General features: G+C 37.7%; 1 protein-coding gene across 1 annotated transcript in view; it reads left to right on the top strand.

Moving 5' to 3' along the window:
• Positions 1 to 11,738, top strand: part of LOC131774933 (cadherin EGF LAG seven-pass G-type receptor 2) — a 42,166-nt gene extending 30,428 nt beyond the window's left edge. Inside the window, exons 32-39 of the mRNA XM_066174579.1 lie at positions 129 to 167; positions 539 to 640; positions 1,272 to 1,328; positions 1,449 to 1,493; positions 2,183 to 2,480; positions 3,085 to 3,285; positions 7,473 to 7,506; positions 10,488 to 11,738. Coding sequence (XP_066030676.1) covers positions 129 to 167; positions 539 to 640; positions 1,272 to 1,328; positions 1,449 to 1,493; positions 2,183 to 2,480; positions 3,085 to 3,285; positions 7,473 to 7,494 — 764 coding nt within the window. The 3' untranslated portion in view covers positions 7,495 to 7,506; positions 10,488 to 11,738. The remainder of the gene's footprint in view (positions 1 to 128; positions 168 to 538; positions 641 to 1,271; positions 1,329 to 1,448; positions 1,494 to 2,182; positions 2,481 to 3,084; positions 3,286 to 7,472; positions 7,507 to 10,487) is intronic.
• The last annotated feature ends 2,317 nt before the right edge of the window (positions 11,739 to 14,055 follow it).

Raw genomic sequence — 14,055 nt, forward strand, 5'->3', positions numbered from 1 at the left:
CTCTTATTAGACAAGTAGACAGAGGTTTGGTGAACAGGAATAAGCGAAATAAGCGCGTAAGTTTGATTAAGCGTCTAAGATTTACAGGGACTGACATATCCTTTTCTTTGTTTTCTTTGAATCTGTAGAGCGAGCCCGGAAAATTTGGGAACAGACCGATAAGTCAGGTATCCTTACTGTCTGCTATATAATTCTTGTGGTGTTCGTTCGGAGAATTTTTCATAAGATCAACTTATATTCCCCTACCTGTCACTTTTTTGATTTGAATTTAAGATAAGGCATGCTTCTCTCGTATGCGAAGATTTTTTCCTTCATCGTAAACAATTAACTTTTATATTTTAATTATAGTTGAATTCGTTCATTACATTATCTGTGTTACAAATTGCACATACCTCCTTGTTTCTGTCTATATTGAACGATATTTTCGCGGGAGAAGAAGAAAATTGGATGAAGCAGGTTACTTCCCCGTCCGTCCGCCATATTTACCTAAGTATGTATTTGCACTGATCGCTTTTTTTATTTATTTTTTTTTTCCCAGAGGTGAGCACCACCCAACCAGAATCATCTTCCGAAGAGGAAGATGAGCGGCCCTCCTCGCCTGGTCTTCCATCTGATTCTTCCGACTCTGAAGATGACCAAGGTACAAATTGTATGGTTCTGTAGTGATATTATTTTGACCTCTCGTAAATTTTTTTGTCACTTTATTTGGCTCAGTCAGAGTTAGTATGTTCACGTATAGAACAGGTCAGAGTAATTTCCAATTGATTGTCGAAAGTAATCTGGATTTGTTTTGGTTTTGCTTTGCTTTGGTCTGTGATTGGTGTAAAAACTCGCGCCCTGCTCTGAACCAATCAGACGCCAAACGAAAACCAATCAGGACTTGGTCTCCCGCGCTTTCCCGCGCATTCGGTAGTTTGCCTGTTGTGAATTCTCGTAGGCTAATGACGATATAAATCTTCGTTTTGATTAGCCTTTGTGATTACTTTGGTGATGGATTTTTACAGTCAATTAAAGACTCTACTTTTCTACGGTCAATTAAAGACTCTAAAACCCACTTGAAATAAAATTTCCCCTCAGCAATCTGCCGCAATTGGGCAAGTGACAAAGAGTGAGTGACAAAGCATTTGAAGAAGCCAATGATTTGTATTAACACTGTTACAGAACAAAATCTATGTTTTCCAAATTACGTTACTTTCTTACTTGTATATTTACTTCGGCAAATCACAGCAACCTTTTTTGCGAGTTTTCATTTTTTTTACTTTCTTTCTTAGTTCCGAGTGAAAATGGATGGCCAAAAGATAAAACTCCAAGGAAGAAACGTCGAAAAGGTTAGAGTAAAATAATTTTTTAAAATACGGTCAGCCTTGGTTAGCCTTAGTGTCGGCAACTCGACCCAAGGATCTGTATTTTGATGAAAAGTTTTTGCTGGTTTTTTGTTTTTCCTCCAGCTCCTTTCTACGCTTCAGACGGACCTATGCATAGCACACCAATGGGTAAGGATGTTAAGGATTTTACACGCAAAAAAGCATGTATCTTACAGAACTAATTGCGAATTGAGGGATGTTTTTCAATTCTTTTGAATTAATGGCAGGGAAGAAGGGAGAAAGACAATTAGACTGACAGATAAACTGACAGACAGACAATTAGACTGACAAACTGACTGTCAGCCAGGCAAACAGAATGACAGACAGACAAATAGACTGAGAAATTGACTGACAGACCGACAGACCGAGAAATTGACTGACAAAGAGACAGACAGACGGACAGACTGACTGATAGGCAGATAGACTGAGAAATTGACTCACAAAGAGACAGACAGACAGACAGACAGACAGACAGACAGAGAGATAGAAAGGGAAACTGAAAGAGAGACTGAAAAAGTGACTGACAGACAGACAGACAGACGGACAGAAAGGCAGACATGAAGATAGACAGACAATGGTCTGGTAAAAATGTGATTTATCAAAATAGACTCTATTTATTTTATTTGTATCCGGACTATAAAAATGGAAATTAATACTCAAGTATCAAAATTACCTCGCGCGGGGCTATGACTGAAATGTTTGACTTAATCCACGGCTAATCAGATCACGCGCATCTTTGTCATTTAATCACTAGGGCAATCATATTTAAACAATTTTTTTTTTTCATGTTCTTCTCTTCCTTTCTAACCTTGCCACAGAGACAACACCCGAGGAAGAACCGTTGAGAGAACCTGAGTCGGAATCTTCCGACACCGATGACGAAGAGTTACCAACGATCGATCGTAAAAAGGATCATCCTTCCTTCAAAGCCGTCCCCGAGATTATACAGGACAAAGGGGTGTCAGGTTCGGCTGCCACCTCTGATACGACTCCATCTGTGGACAGCAGCTTGAAAAAGAAACCTCTGAAGTCAGCTCTCAAGAAACCGAAGAATCCTATTCCTATACCTGTCATGGAAGAGCTTAATGATGACGATGACGATGATAAATCACTCAGGTAAAGATTAAGGAACCCTTAAACTACCAAATCCAAGCTTTAACCTGACAAGTTTTAGTATTCTCAATACCTTTTGGCTGGATAATGTATAGATATCACTTGGAGAATTTACATAATGATCACTTCTGATAGTCAACGCGGTAACTTTTAAACAAGAGAACACGATGGGAGAAAGAACTCAGTTCCAAACTTAAGTCTTAGAATACATTAATTTAACTTAGTGCATCTATAAACGTCAGTCTCTCGTACCGAAGTCAGCTTTTTGAAGGGTCCACGTGAAGGCCTAACTGATGTGTTTCTTGAGTGTTTTAGCAATGTTGCGCATAAACCCGGCCACTTCTCTGCAACGGCCTCTTTTGCCTCCAAGGTGGCCTTTAAGTAGAGGCAGGGGTTTAGATTAAAGCCATCTACAGCCTCCATAAAACCTCTCATCGCTGTTTAGCCAGCGAGCATGCTCTTGTGTTTGGGTTTGACCTTACGGCACAGCCGCCTAGTAAACCATCGACAGCCGCTTACGGAAAAGTTATTGAGACCCTCTAGAAGGCTGACTGACACACCCTGATCGAACATTAACCGCTTATATTTATGTATTTTTCTGCCACAGCACTGATCGTCATCATCATCACCATCACCACAAAGACAAACATCGACACCGTCGAGACAGACCACGGTCCCGCGCGAGTTCCGTGTCTAGCGATCAGAAGGAGAAAAAACGCAGATTTAGGAAGAAAGGTTCCAAGAAGAAGGAAACGTTAGTACAAATTGGTGGAGAGGAATACAGAGTGCAGGCTGGGGACCAGTCTTTGTAAGTGTGTCTTTTGTTAACGTTCAATGAAAGTGGGAATGGTTTCTTAGTCCATGCTCGTGACAAGACGAAAGAACGTCTTTCGTCATTTCATCTCTGAGTTTCTCTTAACCTAGTGATCCCTAAGAGGACTGGCATCTAATTTGTACAAGAAAACGAGAAAGAAACAGGAAAGATTCACCATCTTTCTTATTTCATTAACTCACAGAAGGCTTTTGTCATCGCTTATCAAGCAGAGTGGCGGACGCGTGTCACATATGAACTAGTATTGGCCTGGCCATTATAGAGTCTCAGTGGCTCAGTGGTAGAGCATTGTAGCACGAAATCGGAAGGTCTGAGGTTCGATTCCTCGTGGAAACCTAGATCCTTTTCTTTATGCCACGATCGAGACAAGACGAAACCCCTATCTTTCTTCAGGTGATCATGGTTATTGGCAATTTTATCTTGTATTCTTGAGGCTGTTTCGGGCTCTTTTTGTCTTCTTCATTTTTCCGCGGCACGAGAGTTTTTTTTTTTTTATTTTTTTTTTTTATTTAACAAAATTGAATCCTGGAGTGGAAAAAGGAGTGGTAAATAATTGTTTGATTGAGTGATTTTATCACTTTAAGTTTTCCTTAAATACGAAAAAACAAAGAAAAGAAAAGCGAAGGATTCATTAGAGTTCGCCAATTCGTAAAGGCTCCCTTCCTGAGATCAGACAACTGTGATCATATAAATTAAATTTGAGAAAGATGTTTTTTCGTCTTGCCACGAGCGTGGGACATAGCAAAAAATTCTTAGTCCCCAGACCTTCGGAGTCTGCGCTCTGATGCTCTACCACTGAGCCACAGAGACTCTATGGTGAACAAGGCTCATTACCAAGTTCATATATGACACGCATTCTTGCATACTGCTAGGATCAGCCATGTTGATAATGTCATGTTTTTTAATAGAATAAGAAAGATAGTTAGTTTTTGAGCACGGTAAACAAATGGAAAAAGATGTTTTTCGTCTTGTCACGAGCGTGGACGAAGACAAAATTTTTGCGTCCCCATGAGGAGTAAATAAAAGTTGTTAAACAATCTTTCAGTTGTACAGCTTGTAATGCTGCCCACTGTGGTGGTTGGAAGCGTTCTGATCGTGTGTCAAACTGTGCAGTGTTGTTTTTGGTGATACAACTTGAGTGTTTAACCATTCAACGGAAGTCTTGCTAGCAGCGCTTTTATGTTGGTTTACTGCATGGGGCACTTTTGGCTTTCAGGTTGTTATATAGTTCTAAGTCTGTTGATGAAATCCTAATATGCAAGTTTTCAATTGAAAGCTGCTGAACAGCACTTTCATAAGTTTCCTTTCTTTCAACTGTGCAAGGTGGTGTTGACCTTTAAGTTTGTTGATTAACATGATAACCGTCAGATGAAAGCTTCTAAGCAGTTCTTTCATGCACACTGTTCGACCTGCTAGGAAAAGTGGTTTCACCTTTTCAGTGTACTGTTAAAAAAATTCAAGGAAACCTATTTTTAAGCGATTTCACAAGGTTCTGTTTATTTTACACTTTATGATAGCTCTACCCTCTCAAGATCGTTTGTGAAACCTTGGTGCAGGAGTGTTTCAATGAAAGCTATTAAGCAGTGATCTCACGCGGTTTTGTTTGTTTCTCAGCGGTTTAAATTTTTTTCCTATTTTTTTGTTTTGTTTTGTTTTGTTTTGTTTTGTTTTTTTTTTTTCTGGATCTTTATGAGAGGGACAAAAAATACTCGACGAGGAATAAATTGTTGGGGTTATAAAGAAGTAATTAAACTATCCAAAAAACAGAGATATATGATTGAGATAACCCACATTAACCAATTGTTGAGTGATTGTTGTTCAAGAGATCACTTGTGGAATTTTCTTTGTCAGCCATAACCTTGGGTGAGGGACTTTTTTGTTGGAGGAACGACAACACCTTTTGTTGTGCAAAGAAAGATGTTAAAAAATTTGTTACAAGAATGGGAAAAAGGAAAAATCTGGGTATCCTGTGAAGATTGCATCCCAGGTAGTCCTGTTTTGCTCGTGGGATGCGCTAGTAGCTTGTGTGAGAGGACTGATCAATTGAAGTACAAGGTTATGTACTAATTTGTTTATGACACGATTTCTGCATACCAGTCGAATCAGAAATGTAGAAAAACGTAGAAAACGTGTTGTGCTTCCTAAGAACGGGAAATATGATAAATTCTAGCTCAGTTGTCGAAGTGGAAGAAAGATATTGAACGTTTTTTATAGAAATTTGTTGTGATTTTGAGTTGCCTATTGTTCAATGTTCGTGATGGGAACAAAACACGAACTTCTGGCAGACGGAACCTCCTGCGGGTTAAAAAAATAACTTGTACGTGCTTATTTTTCTTTAAGCAGCTGTTGGCGTTAATCTCTCACGTCACGTTTTTCAAAACTTATCGAATTTCTCACGGAGAGCATATCCGGGCTTTTCTGTTCTCTTTCAGTTATATTTCACCGGAAGACACGCGTTTTTTTCAGGCAGACCATCATTCTCTCTAAATCTATGACAACCGATCTGAGCTGATCAGTCGTGTCTCATTGTTTCGTACGCTACACAAGGTGGTTGCTTCTCTTCCCACTTTTTGCGGAGAAAAACTGGATTGCAGCAAACTAAATAGAACAACATGTCGATTTGGTGTAGTTGTATCATGTATTAGGTGTTCTTTTCTGTGAATACAACCCAAGTTTCAGACAGCGTTTTAAGCTAATGACCTGCACTCCCGTATGTTATTATTTGTTAACTGAACATGATGGTTGTAACATTTAAACCTCAGGCTAAAAGCCTGGTCTATGAACATTGCAATGAAAGTTTCGGAGAAGCGCTTTAATTTGCCTTTATCCATTGTACTGTGGAAGGTTGTGGTAGCTGTAAGATTAAAGATGATAAACCGGTATGTCAAAGCTGGTGAAAAATACTCACTTAGCGGTTATGGTTTATTGTACTGACAAGATGCGAGCACTTGGCATTCAAATTTTTTTTGATATTTTTTTAAAGTTTCCCTTTTTTAGGGAAATGAACTTGAATTAATTTCATAGTCAGCGTTATTTTCTTTATTATGGTACTTTTCTGTGTTTGTTTATATCTCATTTATGCAAATTACGTCAACCTGCAGTTTTTCTTCCTCTCCTAACTTGAGCTTTGCGCACAGTTATCTTTTAAGGAAACGAATTCAATGAGTTATGTGATTTTGGAGCAAGAACATGGCTGTGGGAACCCTTGAGTTGTATTAACTCCTCTTGACGATTTTTAAGTGCATGTGAAAGACAGTTTGTTTAGACGAGCCATTTTTCTGGGGGCTTCTTTAGCTGTTGCGATGCTGTGATTTTATGAACCTCGCTGGGGTCTTGCTTTGTAGGGGTCCATATCAAAGAACGTTTTTAGCACCCTGTTGCGTTATTGTTTTTTTGTACAATATGTAATTATATTTACTAGTGTTGTACATCCAAATCTCGCCAGAAGGTTGAAAATAAAAAGTACCGCTTAATTAACCCAAATTACCTCATATGTTTTTTGATAACGACCAACGTTGACAAGACAAAAGAAGTGTTTGCTTTCCTGCGGTTAAGGTATCCTGTGGCGGCCTACTGCACAGATTAGGTCTTTGATTTTTTTGTTCAAGGTCTTGGTAAGAGAGCTGTACGCGCTTCTTTCCTGCTGCGAAACCCAAAGGTTTTTTCCTTCTTTACGTCTAAGAATGGTTGAACAATACGGATCACAGCGGATGCCAAATGATAAACAAGAATTTGTTTTAATGTTCTCACTAATGAGTCTAATAGATTTATTTCACCTTCCCTTCCTATCACAGCTTGTTTTCTAGTCGTTAAGTTTAATAAATTGCCCTAGGAATAGTTCTCTGTTGGCATTTTAGTGGCAAAATCTGGGTTTCTACTCGTAAACGGTGCATTAGTCTCAAACAGTGCATAGTTTTGCCTCACTGGGAATTTGATTACAAACCTTGTAGTCTCTAGATTCTTCTGTTAAATTTGTAAACTTGTACGTTGTGTTCCCACAGTGTCCAATTAAATAGTCGACAAAAACCTATTGTGTGCCTTGTTAAGCATAAAACTATTATTGACTAAAGGCCGGTTGCCAGCTTAGTCGATTTCCATTGTTCCGTCACTTTGTCTGTTCTACAACAACTGGATTAAGCGACTTCTCTTTATTTTCTCGGCAGGTTTCAAGATTCTCAAGTCTAAGCAAGTTTCTGGGTGCGTATTTTCCTATTCTTATAAATTAGTGGCGAGTTGTTTTCGTGTTATTTGAGGTCTTTCTGCATCGTTGATTAGCGGTGGGATTGAAAATGAGAGCTTATAAGATAATGGCTGATAAAAGGCAAACTGTTACGGGTCAGTGGACTTTCAGGGGGGTTGAATGATCAACTATGCGTGGCAAACCGTAGACGAAACCACGAACTCACGCTTGACTGAGCAAAACGTCTTTCTTTTTCGCTAGTCCAGTCCAAGGCTAGGGTTTGAAGCTCTTACAACCGTTTTGCGCTGACCAAAAAACTGGCTTCACTGGTTCATCTTTAATTCTTGGTTCAAGTTTTTTTTTAAGATGTTTTTGTTTTGATTTTTTTTTTTCGGAAAACCTTTGTTACGTGTGATTTGTACGGTTCAAGTAGGAAGATATAAAACAGTGTGAAAACAGAGGAAATTATTAATTGATCGGGAAATTTCAAAACGAAGCCAATATTTAAGCAACCACTGCTAGAGAGACCACAGCCACACCAAGGTGATCTCCATTCCATTTTTCTCCTCTCATCACTCCTCTGATAAAAAGTACTAACCCACCCCTCTCCCCATCACCGCCTTGAATTACCAGTTGGTTTTCTCCCTCCCTTTTCCGAAAAAAGAGAAAAAGATAAAACGAATATTCAAGGTTTACTGACTGAAATAGTTTCATTTCTTCACCCACGTCAAGAAGAGGTTCTAAATAGTTAACTAACTATGTTGTTAAATTTGAAAATATGGTGGAACAAAATGAGCGCCCTTACTATTTCTTCTCTTGACTGTCTGTTTCTGATGAAAAATGTACTGACCCAGAATTGTTTTCTTTGATCCATTATTTCCAATAGTAAGGCTCAACACTTATGTTTTGCGCATTACATCAGTTTCAAGCGAAGTACAACCTCCTTATCCCTCCCCCGCTAAACTGTTTTATTCTCCTTTTTTTCAACTTTTCCGTAAATTCAAGAACAGAAAGTTTTAACATGCCCTAGTGCCACTTTTCTTAAGACTTCCTTTTTATTTTCTAAACCTAAAGTAAAGTTCTAGGGCTGTCCTATTGTATTACAGTTTAATCTTTTATGTTAGGATTCACCTTCCAACTTCCTTTAGTAGAAAGTACCTGAACTTGAAAAATACCCCAAAACGTGGGGTATTGTTTTGTGAAAAGGTTATCTTAGCTCAGTCAAATCTTCCTTAGATATTAATATTTCCTTCTTTAATCTTTCTTATCAATTTATACGTGTTGTGATATGAATGTACGTGAGTCAAGGCTGTTTTGAATGGCGAATAAGCTGATATAAGCCAGAGCTTTGCAAATACGCACAAAGCTAATATTTCCTTTCTCAAAATCCCTTCCACAATTGTTCTTCATCTCGTGTCGTGAGCACGATGATTTGTTTTCAGTTTATACTGATACATTTATTTTCAGTTCCTTTTTAAAATTCCCTTTCGTTCTCATCCCTTTTCTCATGTTTTGATGCATGTAATCATTCGTGAATCGATAGTTATATTTCCCGCTAGCAATTTTGATCAGTTCGTACGTATTGTGATGTAAATCTACTTGAGTAATAATTGCTTTGATACCCAATAAACAAATATGGACGAGAGCGTAGCAAAAACGTGCAAAATTGATATTCACTCGTCAAAAATCTCTTGCACGTGCGTTTTATATCTCGTGTCTCGAGCGTGCTTTTTCGTGTACAAATTTAGACTGACTAGATTTAAGAATTTTCTAGATATTAAGCCGGCTTCCTCCATGAAATTCCCTTCTGCTTTCTTTCACTTTGTGCCTGGTTTTCTATTTCTTTTTGTTTGTCTTACGCGAATTTATGATACTTTTCGTACGTATAAATCTTTCCAATACCTTGTAATCCTCTTAGCTTGCAGCTTTATGTCAGCTTTGTTAACATGTGCATGTTTGCCATGGCTCCATTCGGACCTTGCTTTTTGTCGTTAATCAAAATTGAAGGATAACTTGGTCGTTTGTGATATTGTTCGTCTGTGCGTTTATTGAAACCTTCCATTAAGACAAGTACTTATTTATTTAAAACAAATTCCTCTATGGCGGTATTTTAGTGTAGTTTGCAATTCTTAAATTCCAAAGCTATTTAAATTGTTCATGTCACGGTAATGGATTGTTATTTACAAAGGAACATGTCGGTCTTGCACGAGTAACCAGACATAAATTTTCAAATTCGCTCTTGACCAACCCATTAAAGATATTTTTCGGTGATTTCATGCTATTTGAGCAAAGTATTTGAGCAATTTACCCCCCTCCACCCCTCATAAATTCGTATTGTTGTTGTGGTGGACTCAAACCTCCACGCATTGCCGATCTCTTCACTTTCCAATGTTTTACTCCTGGGCCGTTCAGATTCTGGAAAACTAAAATTAGAAACTACTTAGATTAGGGAAAGTGGCTTGCGGTATTTGCGGCTGAGAAGACGCTACCTTATTTTGTGTCAAAATAAACTGAAAATTGAGTCCAGAGGGAAAAGCTTGAAGGGTACATTTTCTAATTTTATCAGCGCGAAAATTTTTAAGAATCGTTTCTTACCAAGTGTGAAACGCATCGTTTTCCACTCGACAGTTTGTTAACCAATGACAAGAGATTGTATCAGAGTTTCACTATTATGAACGGTTTGAAAAGGAGGAAGCAAGTTCTGTAGTCTACAAGACAAATGCTCATGGTGAAGTTAGAAAATGTTCATACTGATAGTCTTAGTAGAGTGCATGGAAACTTGAATCAAAAGTTTCATTTGGAGTAGTAGTTTTTTTTCTGCTAAAGTTTTTAACTTCCTTTTAGTTCATCGTAACTGATATAAGTTTAAGCGATTTTTTAACGTATGTCTTTTTCTTTATATCGTCCCAATTTAGAACCAGTCTTCATTGTAATATTTTCTTGTCTATTTTCTCAATTATAATTTATTTATTTATCTGTTCTTGCCTCTTTCTTACAGGGTTCGACAACTAGATATGAAAGACTACTAGCTTGTACTACTCTTCAATTCAACAAGCGTTTATTTAGCTAGAGTGATAAGCCTTTAGTTTTTTTTTAAGATATCAAAACTTACTTCGAAAATGGTTTTGTTTAATGGCCGTAAGTGTACATTTATTTCGTAATACAACACGGTTAACCGTGAGATTAAAAAAAAACCCACTTTTTTCCTTGAGAAGCAATTAATTTTGCTTGTGTTTCTTATAAGGTTTGTAAAGCCTTTGATATTGTATAGATGCTCTAACGTATATTTAGTGCAGATTTCTCAGTCTTTTTTAAAATGAGTTTTAGAATTAGGTGTTTCTTATAAACCGCTAGTAAGCTTTTGAGATAAACGAGGAAAAATATTTTTATCGAATCTCGACATGATTGCAGTATTTTCTTACCGTGAAATTTTTAATGAGGTATCTTGAAGTTTCAAATTGCAAATGGAATATAATTTATTAGGTCTGTAGGAACAGTTATCTGCTTAAAAAGGCAAAAAAATCGTATTTTAGCTTAGCTTTTGACAACGCATCGGCGAAAGTGGAAGAGAGTTCTTCCAAATAAACATTCTTAGTTTTTAATGTAAGCGTCTTGAGAGTGGCTAAAATTTACACGCCGACTGTAAATTTCTTAGCTTGTTTAGCTCATGATTTAGTGTTACCAATTTTAAATTGAACTTGCAGAGTGTAATGGAATCAAAACACTCAAGCATAGACAATGTCTAAGACTCCATTTGATCTTTTGCGAAGATGTCCGATGAGTTATTTATTTTACTTCCAGTGTGTTTGGTTTCAAAGCAATTTCTATAAAAAGAAATAACTTCTTATGTACATTTTTTGCTGATGGAACGTGTTAATAAAGTCTAAAAGGCACGTCGGCTGTAGTCATTTGCGTCTTTCTGCATTTTGATATATATATATATATATTTTTTTTTTCTTCATTATTTTACTTTTCGTTAATATTACTTTCCTAAAGCAAGTACCGGCGAGCTTTAATTTAAAATTGGTAATTACATTGCAAGTATTTGCCGAAATGATTAATTTTAATTTTACAGCGATCACTGTGTTGCATTTCTAACATCGCACTGCATTCGGCTACATCTAAAATTTCAAAAAGGAAGAAAACAGTGAAATTTTAATTCCGAAAAAAAAAACATGTATCTTGTCGCTTTTGTGAAGAAAGCGCACGCTCTCCTGCGGAATAAAATCACTAAACGTCGAATTCTTTATCAAGCCGCCAACTGAATTTTTCAGTTTTGTTATTCCTGATGTATTGAAGCCTTTTGTTTTACATCAATGACCTCTAGGCGAGGTTGTTTACAATCTGTGAGGAGGTTAAAGGGTCTATTGCTCTCTACTTAGCCGTCCTTCACGATGAATAGTTTGTAACATACCTAATTATCACATCCCGCGGTTGGAGGTTAAAAGTTCCGTCATTCGAGCGAGCTCTGTGATTTTGAAAAAAGAAAAAAGTTCGTGTTTTCTCGATTACTGAAACTGTCATCTCCTTTTGGTATGCTAATTTTTCCGTTTGCAAAGTGTTGCGGACTACGCCCACCGATTGTAGGTCTCAGTAAGCCAATTTCTTCATGCTCGCCGCAGTTTTCCCTAACAAGAGAAAACCGTGCTTGCGGTGCTCTTTCTAACCGGAGAAGTGTGAATTCGCAAATTTCCAAGTAAAGAAGCAATTAACACGGCGGGTTGATAGTAACTTGCATCTGCCCAGCTTCAAAGAAATAGGCAACAATGTTTCGCATCGGAAAGCTTTGCTCCGCTTTTTGGCGGCTTAATGTTATTTTCGCGGCCGATGCCATTGTCAAAATGTCGGTTTGTTTACTCGTCATTTCCGTTCAATGAAAAAGAAGTGATTTTGATCTTAAGCAAATACTCTTTCGGCTCGCATCGCTCAACACGGTGCTAAACTAATCGTTTCTTCTGCTAATGTAAAAAATAAATTTCAGCTTTCCTGATCAAACATTTCATGCCAATTTGTATTTCTGTTTCATTACACAAGTTTTCTTCTGTTTTCAGCCATTAGCAATCAGGAAATTTGTCGGTCATGAGGACAGACTGATGGAGAGATAAGCTAATAAACTAATAAGCCCTCTGTTGTCTTTTCTCGGTGCCTGTGATCTTTCAAATGTCGTGTCTCAAAGACATCTGAGCTTAAAAGCCTTGTAAAATATTCATTTTCAACTCCGAGAATTCTCTCTCATTCAAAAGGCGAACGACCATAACTTGATAATATTCAAAACAACTGTCTCGGGCGTGGGTGGCATAAGAAAAAGAATGCTATTAGAAAACAATGTTCTTTGAAATTATCCGGAAATGTGGTTGAATTTTATAATCGAAGACAGATTTTTGGATTTGAACCAATTTTAATTTTCAACCGCAAACGATCGATCGGTCAGAATGTTCTATCTTAATATTTCCCTTTCCCAGAGAATTGCTATAGCAACGAAGGCTCTTTGCAAGAACGAAACGTTTTCGGTGATTACCTGTGGGCAAGTGAAATTGATAACTACTTACAAAGCCGCCTCTGTTTTAAATTCCGTTAGCGGCAAACATAAATTTGTCTGTCTCTGCACAAAGACGTTTTTTGAACGTCTAGCCTCTTGCAGAGTCAAATTGTTGATAAGAAAGAAAAAAGCGGCAGGTTTTGTCTTGAAACCTCACTAATTGCTCCCTGACAGTGGGGGGTTTGGTGCTAGACTAGGAGAAAATCTGGTTTGGAGCGATTGAGGCGCAAATCTCGTTGTCATTAAATCGTAGTTTATTTCGTGACCTTAAAACTAAAGACACCATTTCTCCAAGAGAGAAAAGTTGAGAAGAGAGCAAAACATTTAAACGCGGAAAAAATTAAGTCCTTGTTTAGATAGCGTCTTTGCCTAGGAGATCAGCACTGAACAAATCCGCCCTTTTCTCTGAAGATGACGAAAACAACTTCAGCAATTACTTTCTTATCAGAAGTCTGACTTTCCATCAGGCCTCCTACAAGGCGAAACTCTAATCCCATCGCGTGTTCTATTTCTCTCAAGTTTACAGGTTTAATATCTCTATTACGGTTTAAGAGTTTTCCTTTCGTCAAAATGCCTGCTTATTAGCTGAAGGTCAGGCCAAATGGTTTGGCTTTGAATCAAGAAGCTTACTTTCTTTGTATGCGTTGACGTATTGCATATTTTATTGGAGATAAGCATCACTCAGGGTACAGGCTCGGACAGAATCAGTCCTTCACAAAACATGGGAAATTCCCGAGTTGAGAACGAAGAGTTGCTTAATTACACAGATGTGCAATTAGGCCATAGAAGACAGATTTGATGATTAGTTTGGAAAACAACAATTTCTTGCTATCATCTACACGACGTTATGCAATATCGCTCACAGTGACCACCATCAGAGAAATGGCCTGTTTTTGATCAGTTCGACATACTTCCTCAGCAATCGTTATTCTTACGGTAGTAAATCCAATTCAGTGCAAGTAAAACTTGCCCTCACGGTAACTGAAATCACACAATGTTTAGTATTTGGGTTTCATTTTAAAAGGAC

This window comes from Pocillopora verrucosa, chromosome 11, assembly GCF_036669915.1.
Source record: "Pocillopora verrucosa isolate sample1 chromosome 11, ASM3666991v2, whole genome shotgun sequence".
NCBI classification, from domain to species: domain Eukaryota; kingdom Metazoa; phylum Cnidaria; class Anthozoa; order Scleractinia; family Pocilloporidae; genus Pocillopora; species Pocillopora verrucosa.